Source organism: Topomyia yanbarensis, chromosome 3 (genome assembly GCF_030247195.1).
Source record: "Topomyia yanbarensis strain Yona2022 chromosome 3, ASM3024719v1, whole genome shotgun sequence".
Lineage (NCBI taxonomy): Eukaryota > Metazoa > Arthropoda > Insecta > Diptera > Culicidae > Topomyia > Topomyia yanbarensis.
The window spans coordinates 389,690,506-389,703,856 of record NC_080672.1 but is presented as its reverse complement, the minus strand read 5'-3'; the positions used below and the strand labels follow the sequence as shown (position 1 = coordinate 389,703,856).

Genomic DNA, 13,351 nt, shown 5'->3' with positions numbered 1-13,351 from the left:
GAAACTTCAGTAAACTTGGCAGTGAATGAATGAAGGTGGCGTTGAAACTGAATGTTGGCTTCGGTAAATGCATAGAGGAATTGGCAACTTTCACAAAAATCATTCTCTAAATGTTGTAATTAAACAGTCCCCTAAGTCGCTCAACAGTTGTTTTTAAGAATCGCAACTTTTTAAAAAAGAATCGTAACTCACTCCCTCTTTTTTAAGAGCCGATTCATTTGATCGATTCGTGATTCACTCGTCCATCTCTAGTTTCTAATATACGCATGGCTTCATTTAGCTCACCCATCAAGTCGTGTCAGATGAACGAATTAAAAAAAATCGTTTTGAATATAGTGTATTGCAATGCTATTAAAAAAATGTCGTCTCACTAATTGTATTAAACTACCGTGAATAAGATACTATTATATAACGATATAATAACTTATTTGTAAACTCCTCTCGAATGGAGTAATTTGCGTTTTCCGATATCAGGCGAAGTGTTTCCATAATGCAAACAAACAAGATTTAAATACTATGTATTATGAAAAAAGCATAACGGTTAATGGCCATACACAATTCCCGACACCAGTTGCAATCATCTTCCGATGTGCATACGCAAATAGTCCTGCTGAATATAGAAGAAACATGACACACTCAAGAAAATTACCTTCCGAGTAATCAATAATGCCAATTAGCACCATAATCACCAGCATTAGCTTCACATCGATACCGCTGATGACACCGCCAAGTAGTGACGGCAATCGGTGGCGGCGGCGGCGGCGACAGTCTGCAGGACGGAGATGGAGTCGCCGGGTGCTGCACATTTTCCTACCATTATCATCACACGTTGTCACTTGCTTATTACAACTTCCACACTCACTGCCATCGCTTTGCCGGCACCGATGGTTCTCATCTTCGATTTCTTCCTGCTCCGGACGTTTGTCATTCACCGAGCACGCACTACCAGCTGCACTGATTGGGTTGGACTGTGCCAGGCGAACCGATGCCGACAAACGTGGCGTTTTCGGGGGTACGGAAACCAGGAGGGAAGAAACCAAGGATGGAAAAGAGCTAACCCACCGGGGCCACATCCAGTCGCACTTTGTCTGACGACGCTGTCCGCGAGGTCCACTTTGGGGATTGCCGATACCGGTCTGTTGTTGTGCTAGGTCGTCACCAGTGCGACCACTTATGCTAATTCCTCTTCCACAATTGCCGCCGTTAGCACTGCTTTCAACTCTTCCTTCTACACTTCTTCCGAGTGGACGTCTTGACAATTCTGACGGTTCACCTACGGAACGGTTATGTATGCGATGAATTGGCGCGATCAACGCGTTATTTCGAACAGCACACTTTACATAATTTATGCCGGTGTCTAATTTTAGCCCAGCAGTGACTGACGATGGAACGCTCATTTTCACAGGTCGCAGATTTCCAAATAGTCGGAGGCAACATCTTCCACTGCGATGCTCCAGTTTTGGGAGTTCACTTTGCTTACTCAGCACCGCCGCTGCTGGGTAATTCAATCACTGCCGGAATTCCCCTCGCCTTTTGATCTTCGTCCCCGTTCGGTTTTTTTGTCACGACTTTTAGCACTGATTCATGATCCCGGTTCCTCTCCCCCACTCGGCTATGCAAACAACCGTGCTAAAAACAACAAATCTTACTTCTAAGCACTGTGCCGACGTCGTCGTCGTTGTCGCGTCACAAAATGCGGCCTATATTTAGGTACCGACCGATTTCATTGAGAGAGGCAGCTTCAGTCGGGCGGCGTAATTTCTGATTTATGTGTAATTGTTTCGGGGTTTTTCGCTCGGTGGACTTTGGTACACGCGTTGCGTTGCGTTGAATTCTGATTACGGCTAAACGGTGGGGGTGGCCGGCAACAAATTACCGCGGAAAGGGGCTTATTTTTGCGTGTGTATGTTTGGCTCTAAGATGAGAAGTTGTGTTTATCAGCAAAGTTCGTTGGCCTCGGCTGCTAAGCGCCACTGCTGGTTATGTTTGTAACAGGCTGGCGTCGTTTTCGTCTTGGAACCTGCGCGGGGAGGTAGAGGGAAACGAGTGATTAATGTGTGGTGGATACGTGAGCAAATAAAAAAGGAAATTCGGCAAATGTTTTTGCCCGGCATGTATGGCAGATGAGAGCGAAGACAAAATTTCCTTCTGATGAAGTAGGAAAAAGTTTGCGATAAGCTGTTTTGCATTTTACATTTTGTTTTTTTTTTGTGTTTAAAGATTAATTTACAGTGAAAGAATGTTAGTACACCCTAAGCAATCCACAATTCGCTCTACTGCAACCAATGGCGAATTCTTGTTTCCATTTGCACTAATTAAGTTAACTAAGATCAAATAGCAAACTTGTGAAAATCACTTCCGATTTTTTTGTGTGTTACGGTAGTTGACATATAAGTTTCTTAAATGGCACAACGATAACACGCCACTCAAGCAATTAGTTGTCTGTTTAGAACTCTTCGACTTCGAATAAAGGTAAAATGAGTTGGATTTGATTGTTTCGTGTTCCACTCGTCAGTAACTGGCACCGATTTGCTATCAATTAGGCTATATCCAAACTAACACCAAATTAGGTATTTATTTCAAATGAATAATAAATGAATGTGTCAGAATGTGATCGAATGACGAAAATAACGCATAATATTTGTAAGAATAAACTGTAAACTTTCTGTTTGTGTTCGGCGAACTTGAAGAACTATGGATTCCTCAATCCGGTTTTTACGATGAAAATTTTTGGTGAATATTCCGGTTATGCGGCACTTCAAATCACACTTGATCATATTTGAAAATTTTCGATCGGTTTACGACTGGAACCAGTAATTTCAGAAGACAGGTAGTTTTCGGACGAAAATTACGATATGAAATCATCAGGACACATGTAGTCTTTATAACCCATTTTCTGGTTTACGTGTATCCGAATGACCTCAAACGTAATTCCATTCTTCATAGATCAATAAGATGGTGCTATTTTGTGTGAACATTCATAAAGTTTAATTACCGTTCGGTACAATTTGCATGAATTAGATTTACTAAATCCTCCTGAACTGGGGTGTAATAGTATGCCCGAAAATGCTTCCCAAAATAATTGAAGGGGCTTGTGCCCACTAGGAGGGCACACTATTATCTTTCTCCGGATTAACCCAGACTAGAAGTCGTGTGGCATCCGGTGGCAGAAGCAAAGAATTGGTCCACTGGGTTCTTGATCCCATGTCGTAAGACTTAACAGAAATAAAACCATTCCCTGCATCTTTTATAATTTCTAGTTTTCTGTCCTAAATTAGTGAATCAATTCTTATAATTTTCTTATATATTCGTGATAAACATGCTAGGTGATATTAATAAAGGGCGTACGCGTGAAATTGCTAGTATGCAAATGAATGTTTTCACTTACAATTAATGCTTATTTTGGGCCGCTCAAAATTATTTCATATTCATACGTGAAAAATAACAGCGCGAACTCCAACACCGTTTTGAATCGAATTCCTTTCCCTACAAACGAGCTCAGTCCTCCCGTAACACTTACATAGTACGCAGTAATATATACGACCACTAGTAAAAACAAGTATCGAACTAACATTACTGCCTTTTTCTGCTGCGATCTGGCTGGCGCCGGCACTTATCAATAAACAACTTGCAATTACCAGAAGTTGTACATTGCAGGATGATTTGTTACTCTCAGAGGATTTCCACCGTCAAAAAATCTTTAAAATTAAGACCGACATCCTTCACCGACATAGAGTACTAAACTTATTCCATAGTCAATGAAATCTTTTTGACTCAAGATCAATTTTTTAAAAGGGTGTAGAAGTTTTTGCGTGTAGTATTTTCAAAAAAAAATAATGTACTTTTTTAGGTGTTTTTTTAAATCTGGGGCATGACAGGTCAAATTTGAGGTTAAATAAAACAATGTACACACCTATAATATCAGCGGTTCAACTTTTATTTGAAGAGTATGAATACTGCAGATTGTTATTAACACAAATAATAAATCCTTTGACGCCATTCAGGTAAGAAAATAAGAAAGCGAAAAATGATATAAAAAATCATGAAACCACAGAAGGAAATATTGTAAAAAAAAATGTCAAAAAATGCAGCTGTGTCCGGCTTTATACTTGCGAATGACTTCTTCGGTGTACTCGTCGTCGCCAGAGTGTGGAATTGTAGTTGTGCATTCCTGGTCACATGGTTATTTATCTCTCCGACGATCACGTTTGCGCTTCGGAGCATTTTTGGATTACTTTTCATTTTCTTTTTCGATCATGTTTTTTCAATTATCTACTTCAACAACACCTTAAATTTTATTATATTATAAACTCACGCGAAATATCTGGCACGCTTTCATAAACTACGAGCGATTTTCTTCCACTCAAGCATGTAATGTTTAGAGCGCAACCTTCAATTTTTTAGAGACTGGTCGAATGCTGGCGCCATCTTGAACAGATGCAATTGCGTTCTTTATGTCCTTTTCACTTCGTTTTTGAGTATTTCGTACCAAATTTCAGCATTTTACTGTCAAAATAATTCAAATTTACGGTATAGTTGTTACCTATAATGCTCCCAAACAGCTGACCTATCGTGCCCCCAAAACGTATGTTTCATGTTTCATGTATTTTTTCAAAAATATGAATATCGAAAACCTAACACAAAACACGTGTTCAGCATTAATATTACGTACGAAAAAACTTACTTGACATTTTTCTACATTGATTCAATTACTGTACTTAGGACAAATGCGTTTTCGCAGAACAGGGGTGGAATTCCGCATCTCGATTCGAGTGACTCGATTCGAAACGTTTTGAAGTCGTTTCGACTAAATTGCTGCATTACGTATCGCATTCGACCAATCGTTCGAGCTTGTTAGATTGCGGTACTAGATTTCGACTGCCTGTTGGAGCGCAAACTGTCAAATAAGAGTATACACCGAGAAAAAATATTTTTAATTCCTCTACAAATAAGTTTCATAAAACCAACTTTGGTAAAATATAAGAATTGTTTTAATTTATCTAGTTTTTAGTTGATTGTTATCGAAATGTATATGGATAAGTTTCGCAATTAAACAATTTTTGATTGAAGCAAGATTTGCTCACAAAAAAAAGGAACGGCTGATAAATCTGACTATTGGCTTTCATTTGAGTATTAACAATTACAAAGATCAGCTCTAAACTGAAGTTATTGCAATTAGTCTGATTGAACTCCAATGCAGCAGGAACAGTTTACGTTGACGACGGAAAATGAATTTTTCATATAACTTCATTGTGTTGCAATATTAGTGAAAACTGATAAAACTTATCAATTCAGACTAATTTTGGCTACGTTTTCCGCGCAGTTGGACTATTGTTAATATTCGAGGAGAATTGCAGTGAGCATTGGAAGATAAAAATTGAGCAGCTTCTAGAACTGCAAGGGAAGGACCTATCTTTATGAAAAAAAGAGTTTTCGAGTTTCTTGACCTCACCGTTTTCAAGGAAAAATAGTTTTGAAACCCTACATGCACTAGAAAAAAGTTCGGCATGAAAGGGTTAATAAGAGTTGGGTATTTTCGGAAATGGGTAGATGAGTATAAGACGAAAACCGATGTCTGAAGCCATTTTGAAATCCAAGATGGTGACCTCCTGTTTAGATAAATTCTCTATAAAATCAACGATAGAAGTATTTTCGGAATAGTGTTGACGAGCACGTGACGGAAATCGATGTGTGAAGCCATTTTAAAATCCAAGATGGCGACTTCCGGTTTAGATAAAATCTCTATAACTCCAACATACTGAGTATTTTTGAAAATGGCTTAACGAGTACATAAGAGAAATCGATATCTAAAGCCGTTTTGAAATCCGAGATAACTTCCGGCTTAGATAAATTCTCTATAACCTTAACAATATGAATATTATCGGAAAGGGACAAAAATTTAGATATAGTGATTAGTGATGAGTGTGATCAACCGGAAGTTTCTATCTTGGCCTTCAAAATGATGTCTCTCAACAATTTCCGTCATCTACTCGTAAAGCCTAATTCAAAATTATCCTTATGGTTACACTTATACAAAATTTCGCTCAACTGGAAGTCGCCATCTTGGATTACAAAATGGCACAAAACTACCACTTCCATCATCTACTCATCAAGCCCATTCCAAAAATATACATTTATTATTTAGTTATTTATGTATTTATTTATTTATTTATTTATTTATTCATTTATTTATTTATTTATTTATTCATTTATTTATTTATTTATTTATTTATTTATTTATTCATTTATTTATTTATTTATTTATTTATTTATTTATTTATTTATTTATTTATTTATTTATTTATTTATTTATTTATTTATTTATTTATTTATTTATTTATTTATTTATTTATTTATTTATTTATTTATTTATTTATTTATTTATTTATTTATTTATTTATTTATTTATTTATTTATTTATTTATTTATTTATTTATTTATTTATTTATTTGTTTATTTATTTATTTATTTATTCATTTTTTTTAATTAAAATGTATTTATATATTTCCAAACAGTTTCCGAATCACCGAAAAAATGCCGTGTTCAAACGATTTATTAAAAAAAACTGTAATGAGTACGATTTTTTCAACCTGTTTGCAGGAGTTTTAATCAAAGAAACTTTTTCTGAGACTTCGTATTGTTAAACAATAGTTCTTTAGGATCCATGTACTAAAAATCCTTCCCGATTGGGGTCGGACATTCGAACATGTTGATTTAATATCATTTTGTGGCTTTGACATTATTTCCCAAAAAACACATCGATAGTATATGGTTTGTCCAGTGGATAGGCAACAAAGTGGTACGTAGAATTGCTTGCTTGCTTTACGGATAGCTGCAGCGGATCGGTTTCCACTTTCCGTTCTGGTAGAGATGCGAAGGTAAACATCCTTCGTTTGCTTTGATCGCTAATTCTGACCGTGGTCGCCGCTAGTAGTAGAGAGAAACATCAATACGCAATCAATCAATGACTAAAATGTAGTGACTAGTTGCATCTCTAAGTTGGTCTTAAAACATAGCTTTAAAGAACAACGATACGTGCCGATGATGAAACACGTAGCGAAGCTTCGTACATTTTTGTGTTCCTCGTGCAAGTAAAAAATAGAGATGGGCAGAAATCGTTAAGGAAAGTTGGAAAAACGTTTAAATTATAATTTACTCAAGAGCTGCCCATTTACTTGTCCTATTCACTCATCACAAATGCGTCAACTAAGGTCAATTCGGCAAAAAAAGGATTTTTTTAATTTGTTGTGACAATACAGAGAGTGTTGGTATATTCATTAAATTTTCACATAATAATACAACAATTTAATAATATTTTCTCAATTTTTTGCAAAATACTTGAAAATGGAGCGAGTGTCAATTAATCTCCGAAGGCACCTTGTCAACAACTTCTTTTGCAGTGTATATCATAACTCAAAATCTACTGGTCTATTTGTTTTGAAATTTTGCGCAGTTCTTTCTTCGCATTATTTCCCAGGTAACTAAAGCAGATTTAATTTTTTGCTAGATTTCTGAATTTTTCGTAGCACTTTCAAGCGAATAGTCCAATTTTTGCTAAAAAAAAATCGGATAACATGTCATCTTTTTTTGGGGAGTTGTCCTACTGGAGCTGTAGAGCTAGGATCTAGGAAGGGTTCCCCGTCAGAACCACTTACTACAATTGCAGACGAGACGGGAAATGTCACCCGCTAGAACACTGCATAAGGGCAATCGCAACGGGCAGTGATTCTGCATGTGATATTCATTTTACGGTTCAAATATGTGCGGGAGTAGGGACTTCGCGATTGCGTGTATCATTGCGAAGGGCTCGTGCGTTTGCATGTTAACGTGTTCGTGAACGGTTTTATGTCGCATGTGCTAGCGTGTATATGTCCATTCGCATATTCGCGTATATTCTTGGATCGCGTGAGCCGGGATTACTTAATCTTCGGTGTACGGCTCGGATGCTAGAAGAGGATGAGTTCTTCCATATCACTTGAGTTCCTAGTCATGTCACCATGGGACGTGGTAGCGAGTGAATATGAGCGTGTTTTTATTGGTCCAACTGACGGCGTGGACCTAGGCTACTAGAACCGAGAGTAGGTACTTCCGGACGTAACCGATTTATGATCGCGCGAACACAGGCGTTTGTAGGTTCACTCTTGAGACCGCGTAAAAAAAGTTTAATTAGTCATCTTGTTTGTGAGTTCGCGGGCGCAGGTGTGCATGGATGATCGCGAATGACTCGAGCGTTTGTATGTTATCGTGTTTGTCGCGTGTGCTAGCGTGTATGTAACTTCACGTGTATAAATTTGATTTTATAATCGTGTGGCCATTCGCATATTCGCGTGTGTTCTTGAATAATTACGCGGGTCGTGACTCTGACACTTAATCTTTAGTGTACGGTTCAGATACTAGAATCACATATCAATAGAGTTACCGGTCATGTCGTCGTATTGTCTAATGAATATGAGCACTATTTTTGATTGGTTCAATTGAAGGCATGCGGCTAAGCTACTTAGACCGAGGGTAGAGATTTTCGGACGTGACCAATTCATGAACACGTGAGCTGTGGGTTAACATTCACTTAATTACCGGGGTGTTTAATGTTGGCAAGATCGTGATCAGGCTTGTGTTATCGCGAAGGCCACGAGCGCTTTTTCGTTAAGAATGAGAGAGATTGGAAGTGTATATGAGAGAATATACAATAAATTGTGCTAGAGAGTGTTAGAAATATACAAAACCTGTTTTAATCCACCTAGTAGTGCAATTGTGCCTTTCTCATTTGTCCAAACTACGATTCCATGGCTGGTTATGTTCAATACAACGGTGGAGCCAAAGTTTTGGCTCAGCTTTAGTAGTAACGATAACATTTACGGCAAAAGTTTTGGAAAGCGTTAAAATGTGTGATAAGTTACAAATCAATTGCCTTTGATATGAAGAGCACATACAGAAGCACAAATGCTTCACAGAGCATCTAACTATTTTCAGCATTCTCCACTCTCTCCCGCCCATAAACTAACAAGCTGTGTCCCAGATCTTTTATGATTGCTCTCGAGTATACCATCTTCGCACGCACCACTAGAAGGATTTTGCGTAGGAAACTGGTTAAATTTATAAAGTGCAGAAACAGCACTTAAAACTTGGCCGTTAAAATGTGCACCACTGGAAGATAAAAAAAAACTTCGGTTGACTTACGAACTGAGAAAAATCCAATTTTTACGCAAGTCGCAGGCGTTGAAAAATGCACTACCTTACGGACGCGCTAAATATCGGTGGTGTCTTCCCGAGTAGGTGAGCTATGAAATATGGCCCAGAGGAATGCTAATGAGGAGCTTGTTGGAATATTTTTTCTTATGATGAAATTCGGACGAAGTGAACCATAAAAACTAAACGTTCAAATATAATCCCGCGTTTGCACTTTACCCCGAGGTTAGCAAAAAGCACACACAGACAAACAATCACCTACCAGATGACCAATCCGGGTTTGCTAATATTTCACCAGGCCGCAGCACTTTTTTTTTCGGCTTGCAATGCGACATTCAGAATAAATGAATTTACAAATTCCACAAGTTACGAGCTGGCTCGTGGCATGGCTCGCTCAGTACGGCGACGGTATATGAACCAGAAGACAACCGCGTGTACGGCCACGACCACGGTCACCGGCGGCGCCCATTGGTTATACTGTACGACAGCAGCGGCGTCTAGCCGTTTGTCCGACTGACCGACCCGCCAACCAACCAGCTAGCCATAGCCAAACCACCACCGTCACCGACCGGACAGTGATTGTTGTTTTTTTCCTTCTTTCTGTCATTTAAAAATGCATTCAGTTTATAGAGGTTTTTAATTGAATTGCAAGTTGGTCAACGTTTCTTGCATTTGTGCGCTTACCCTTCCTCGTCGGAATGGCCCAAATGCAGCCCACCGAACCAGCCCGGCAACGAACTTGGACCCAACCGAATGCACTGCATGTCGTCACAGTTACGATGAATGAACGATGCAGTTTGTGTGCAGTGAGTGTGCTCGGCGGGGAACAACCGACGATGACCAACTGATGGTGATGGTTGCATGGTGACAAAGTTGGACTTTTTGTTGCAGTTTTTGCTACTGAAAATAATAGAATTCTAAATGTAGGTCTTGGGTTTATAGCAGCCGTTTTTCTGTATTGAGATGAGAGCCACCATGGAAAGCACAATTTCGGGAAAAAACCCTCCGAAAGAACACTTTATTTTTCCTACAAAAATTACAATAAAAAAGTTTGCCTGCACTGATCAACTGATCATCTATCTTGGTACCACTACACTCACACCGAACACAGTTGTTTGTTTAATCCTAAAACTAGAATGGGATTCTTGGTAGGCCAACGCTCAACGCTACTGTATCCGAGGGGGTGCCGCAGCAGCAGTCAAGAGCCAAGGCCCATCGGAGGTTCGTAGCTCGGACGACGAAACCGCATGGCCTGCGAATGGAATGGCATGGTACAAGAACGGGAAGTCTGCGGGACATGTGTGTCCGATTTTTGTATTAGATTACAGTTAACCTGAGCCCGTTCTATGTAAACACGGCGATCGTACGAGCATTGGGCGGCCTCCGTCCGAGTTTCACGGTAAGCGCATATATTTACGTATCGGTACAGACACAGAAAGAACCACGAGGCACAGGATGACGGTTTGATGGACTTCGGGCTGAAAAATACGACGCAATATGACGCAACAAGTGCAGCCGCAGTAGCGTAGAGTGGTTTCTGGCTGGACTGGGGGGAATAGGCGGTAGGGGATTGACATTCCTGGTTGTAGATCAAATTGCCTAATCGAAAGTATGCTTTTTGTGGTGCGGTGCTCCTTCCTTTCGAGGGCCAGGAATGTGGTCGTACCAGGAAATATGAGCATATTTTTGCTCTCTGCCTCGGACGATGACGACGATGATGATGATTATTATTGTTTTATTTCACTCTACGATACGGGCATGTTGTTGTGCAGAAAAAGGATGAGAACTATATGGATGCGATGTGAAAAGGTTCGAGAGACTGTTTTTTAAAAAAAAGGGGGTATAAACACAAAATGCGGTTCAAGTCCATTTTTACTACGGCGACGAGATGCTGAACAGCAGGGAAGCGTAAACTGAGCTATGAATCACTTGTTGATTTCGTTTTATAAGAAGTTTTTGTAGCAGATGACCAGATGTTATGTCATAACAAAAACGGAGAAAGGTTTGTGAATAACAGCGAAAGAAACGGACAGAGGGACGATCTTTTTAAAAATAGCGAACGCCATATGTGGCAACTGTTGGACATTTTTCTTCTAACAATATTGAGAAGTATGACTGTAGTTGAGTTAAAATTGAATTACTAGCGATAAAATACTTCTAAGATTATCTTTCTTATTTTCACTTCACAGTAGATAATCTGATACACAGTGGCACGACGAGCGACAAAACCCCAAAAAATATGTCTCGTATTTTTGAGAAAATTTATTCCATATTTCTTTAAGTTTGAATAAAATTGTTTCAAAATTGTGTGATAATCGAATGAATAATCGATCTTTTGAAATGTCTCAGAAGCAAGTAATATCGAGGATTTTTTTTCAATTCAATTCACACAAATGGGTAATACCTTCGAATTTCAAATGACGACATCTCAAGAACTACGCGTCCGATTTGAGTAATTTCGAGTTCATTGATAAGAAGTAATATGTTAAAGCATAGATTTAAGCCTTTTGTGCACGAATCATGTACGTTGCATCAAGAAAACTGCAATTCATAAATTAAATATATTACCAGTAATTTATATTTATACCCGCACTTTCGGTTCCGGAGTTACGATTTGAAGAGCGCGGCCACGCATTATAATTCCATATGATTTGGTACATCAGGTCATCTAAAAGATGCAAAACTTCATAGAAAAGTGTTTAAAACTGCTTAGATTTATAGTTTCAGCTGACTGAATCAAACCCACAGTGACCATTTTGGACACCTTCGGCGGAACCGGAAACTTCGGAAAAGTGACAAAGTTCCTGAATTGAATTCACGTCTGCCTATCAGAAATGTCTGACTCGATTCTCTCAAATTTAGTCTCAAATGAAAGCTACAGCATCCCTATTGACTGCTATTAAATTCTTCTGGAGTTCTGGTTCCCGTGCTAAGAGTTGAAGTTTGCGGTCATACGCACAATTTCTATTTAAACCGGTATAACCATTATATCTAAAAAATGCAAAACTAATTGAAATTAGTTCTAACTTGCTTGAAATTGTTGATTAGGGCATTGCAAAAAATTGCATATTGTGACAAATGTCAAAGTAAGCTCAGATGCCAAATTTCACATCATTTGGACAATTCTAGACCCTCGCCTACTTCGATGAAAATTTTTGAACTTGGTACTATGGGAAAATAATGAGGAAAAATATATTAAATGCAATAACATTTGAAGTAGCACTCAGAACATTACAATTCATACCTCATTTTAATGGAAATAACCTTACTATTTGAATGGAGATATTTCTGTTTCGGGAAAGTGGGGTACTGGGTCATATTGCACCCAAAATCCCCTTTTTATTTTTTTTTGCTCCGTGATGCAAATCATACATATTTTGCAGTTTTTAAATTGATTGGCTAGTGGACCTATTGATTGAAGAATAATAGAGATATATGCACGAAAAAATGATAAAATTTTATATGACTGACAAAAAGCCCCATAACCCCAATTTCTCGTATTCGGACAAAGATTAAAAAGATTCCGTTCGATTTCTGAGATTTTTCACATTAGAAAAACTGTAAAATATATAGGGGAACCCGGGGCTATTAAGACAGTGGGGGTAATTCGGACCCCTCGATTTCTCAGAAAATAGCAGGAATTTCTGACTATCGTACATATTTGAGGAACCGCTATTCTGAAACATTAATTTTGAGAGCTGACTTTAATTATTTGTTCGTTGTAGAAAAGAGATACAACGTGTTTCGTTATTTTGCCATTCTCCAAACAAAAATCATTATAATGGAAAACCGTGATTAAATCAACAAACAAAAGTGAAAAAATAAATGGTAAGTGTTTTGGAAAGCTTGAGGCTCCTATTTTATGTAATAAATTTTGTTTGGGTGAAAACACAGATATTTTCGAGACGCTCACCACTTTTGTGCGAAATGAGCGTACGGGGCTATTCGGACCCCCTATTCCGTCAACCACCGTTCAACGGTTTCCGGCTGCGCACACTATTCCACACGCCACAGCAAAGAAAATACATGGGCCGCCAATCGACAGCTGTGACTTACCAGATTAAGTTTTTGTACAGCAATTTTTTTGCTTCTTAAGGAGTGTCTCTTATGAATATTTCATAGGTAAACATAATTCCATTGTAAAAAAATTAAAAAAAAAATGCGG

General features: G+C 38.4%; 1 protein-coding gene across 2 annotated transcripts in view; it reads right to left on the bottom strand.

Annotated features, from left to right (window-relative positions):
* The window catches only part of LOC131693555 (uncharacterized), a 223,172-nt gene that overhangs the window by 189,198 nt on the left and 20,623 nt on the right, over positions 1-13,351 (bottom strand). For both annotated transcript variants that reach the window (XM_058981466.1, XM_058981467.1), the window contains exon 2: positions 650-2,020. In XM_058981466.1, the coding sequence (XP_058837449.1) occupies positions 650-1,397 (748 nt within the window). In that variant the 5' untranslated portion in view covers positions 1,398-2,020. The remainder of the gene's footprint in view (positions 1-649; positions 2,021-13,351) is intronic.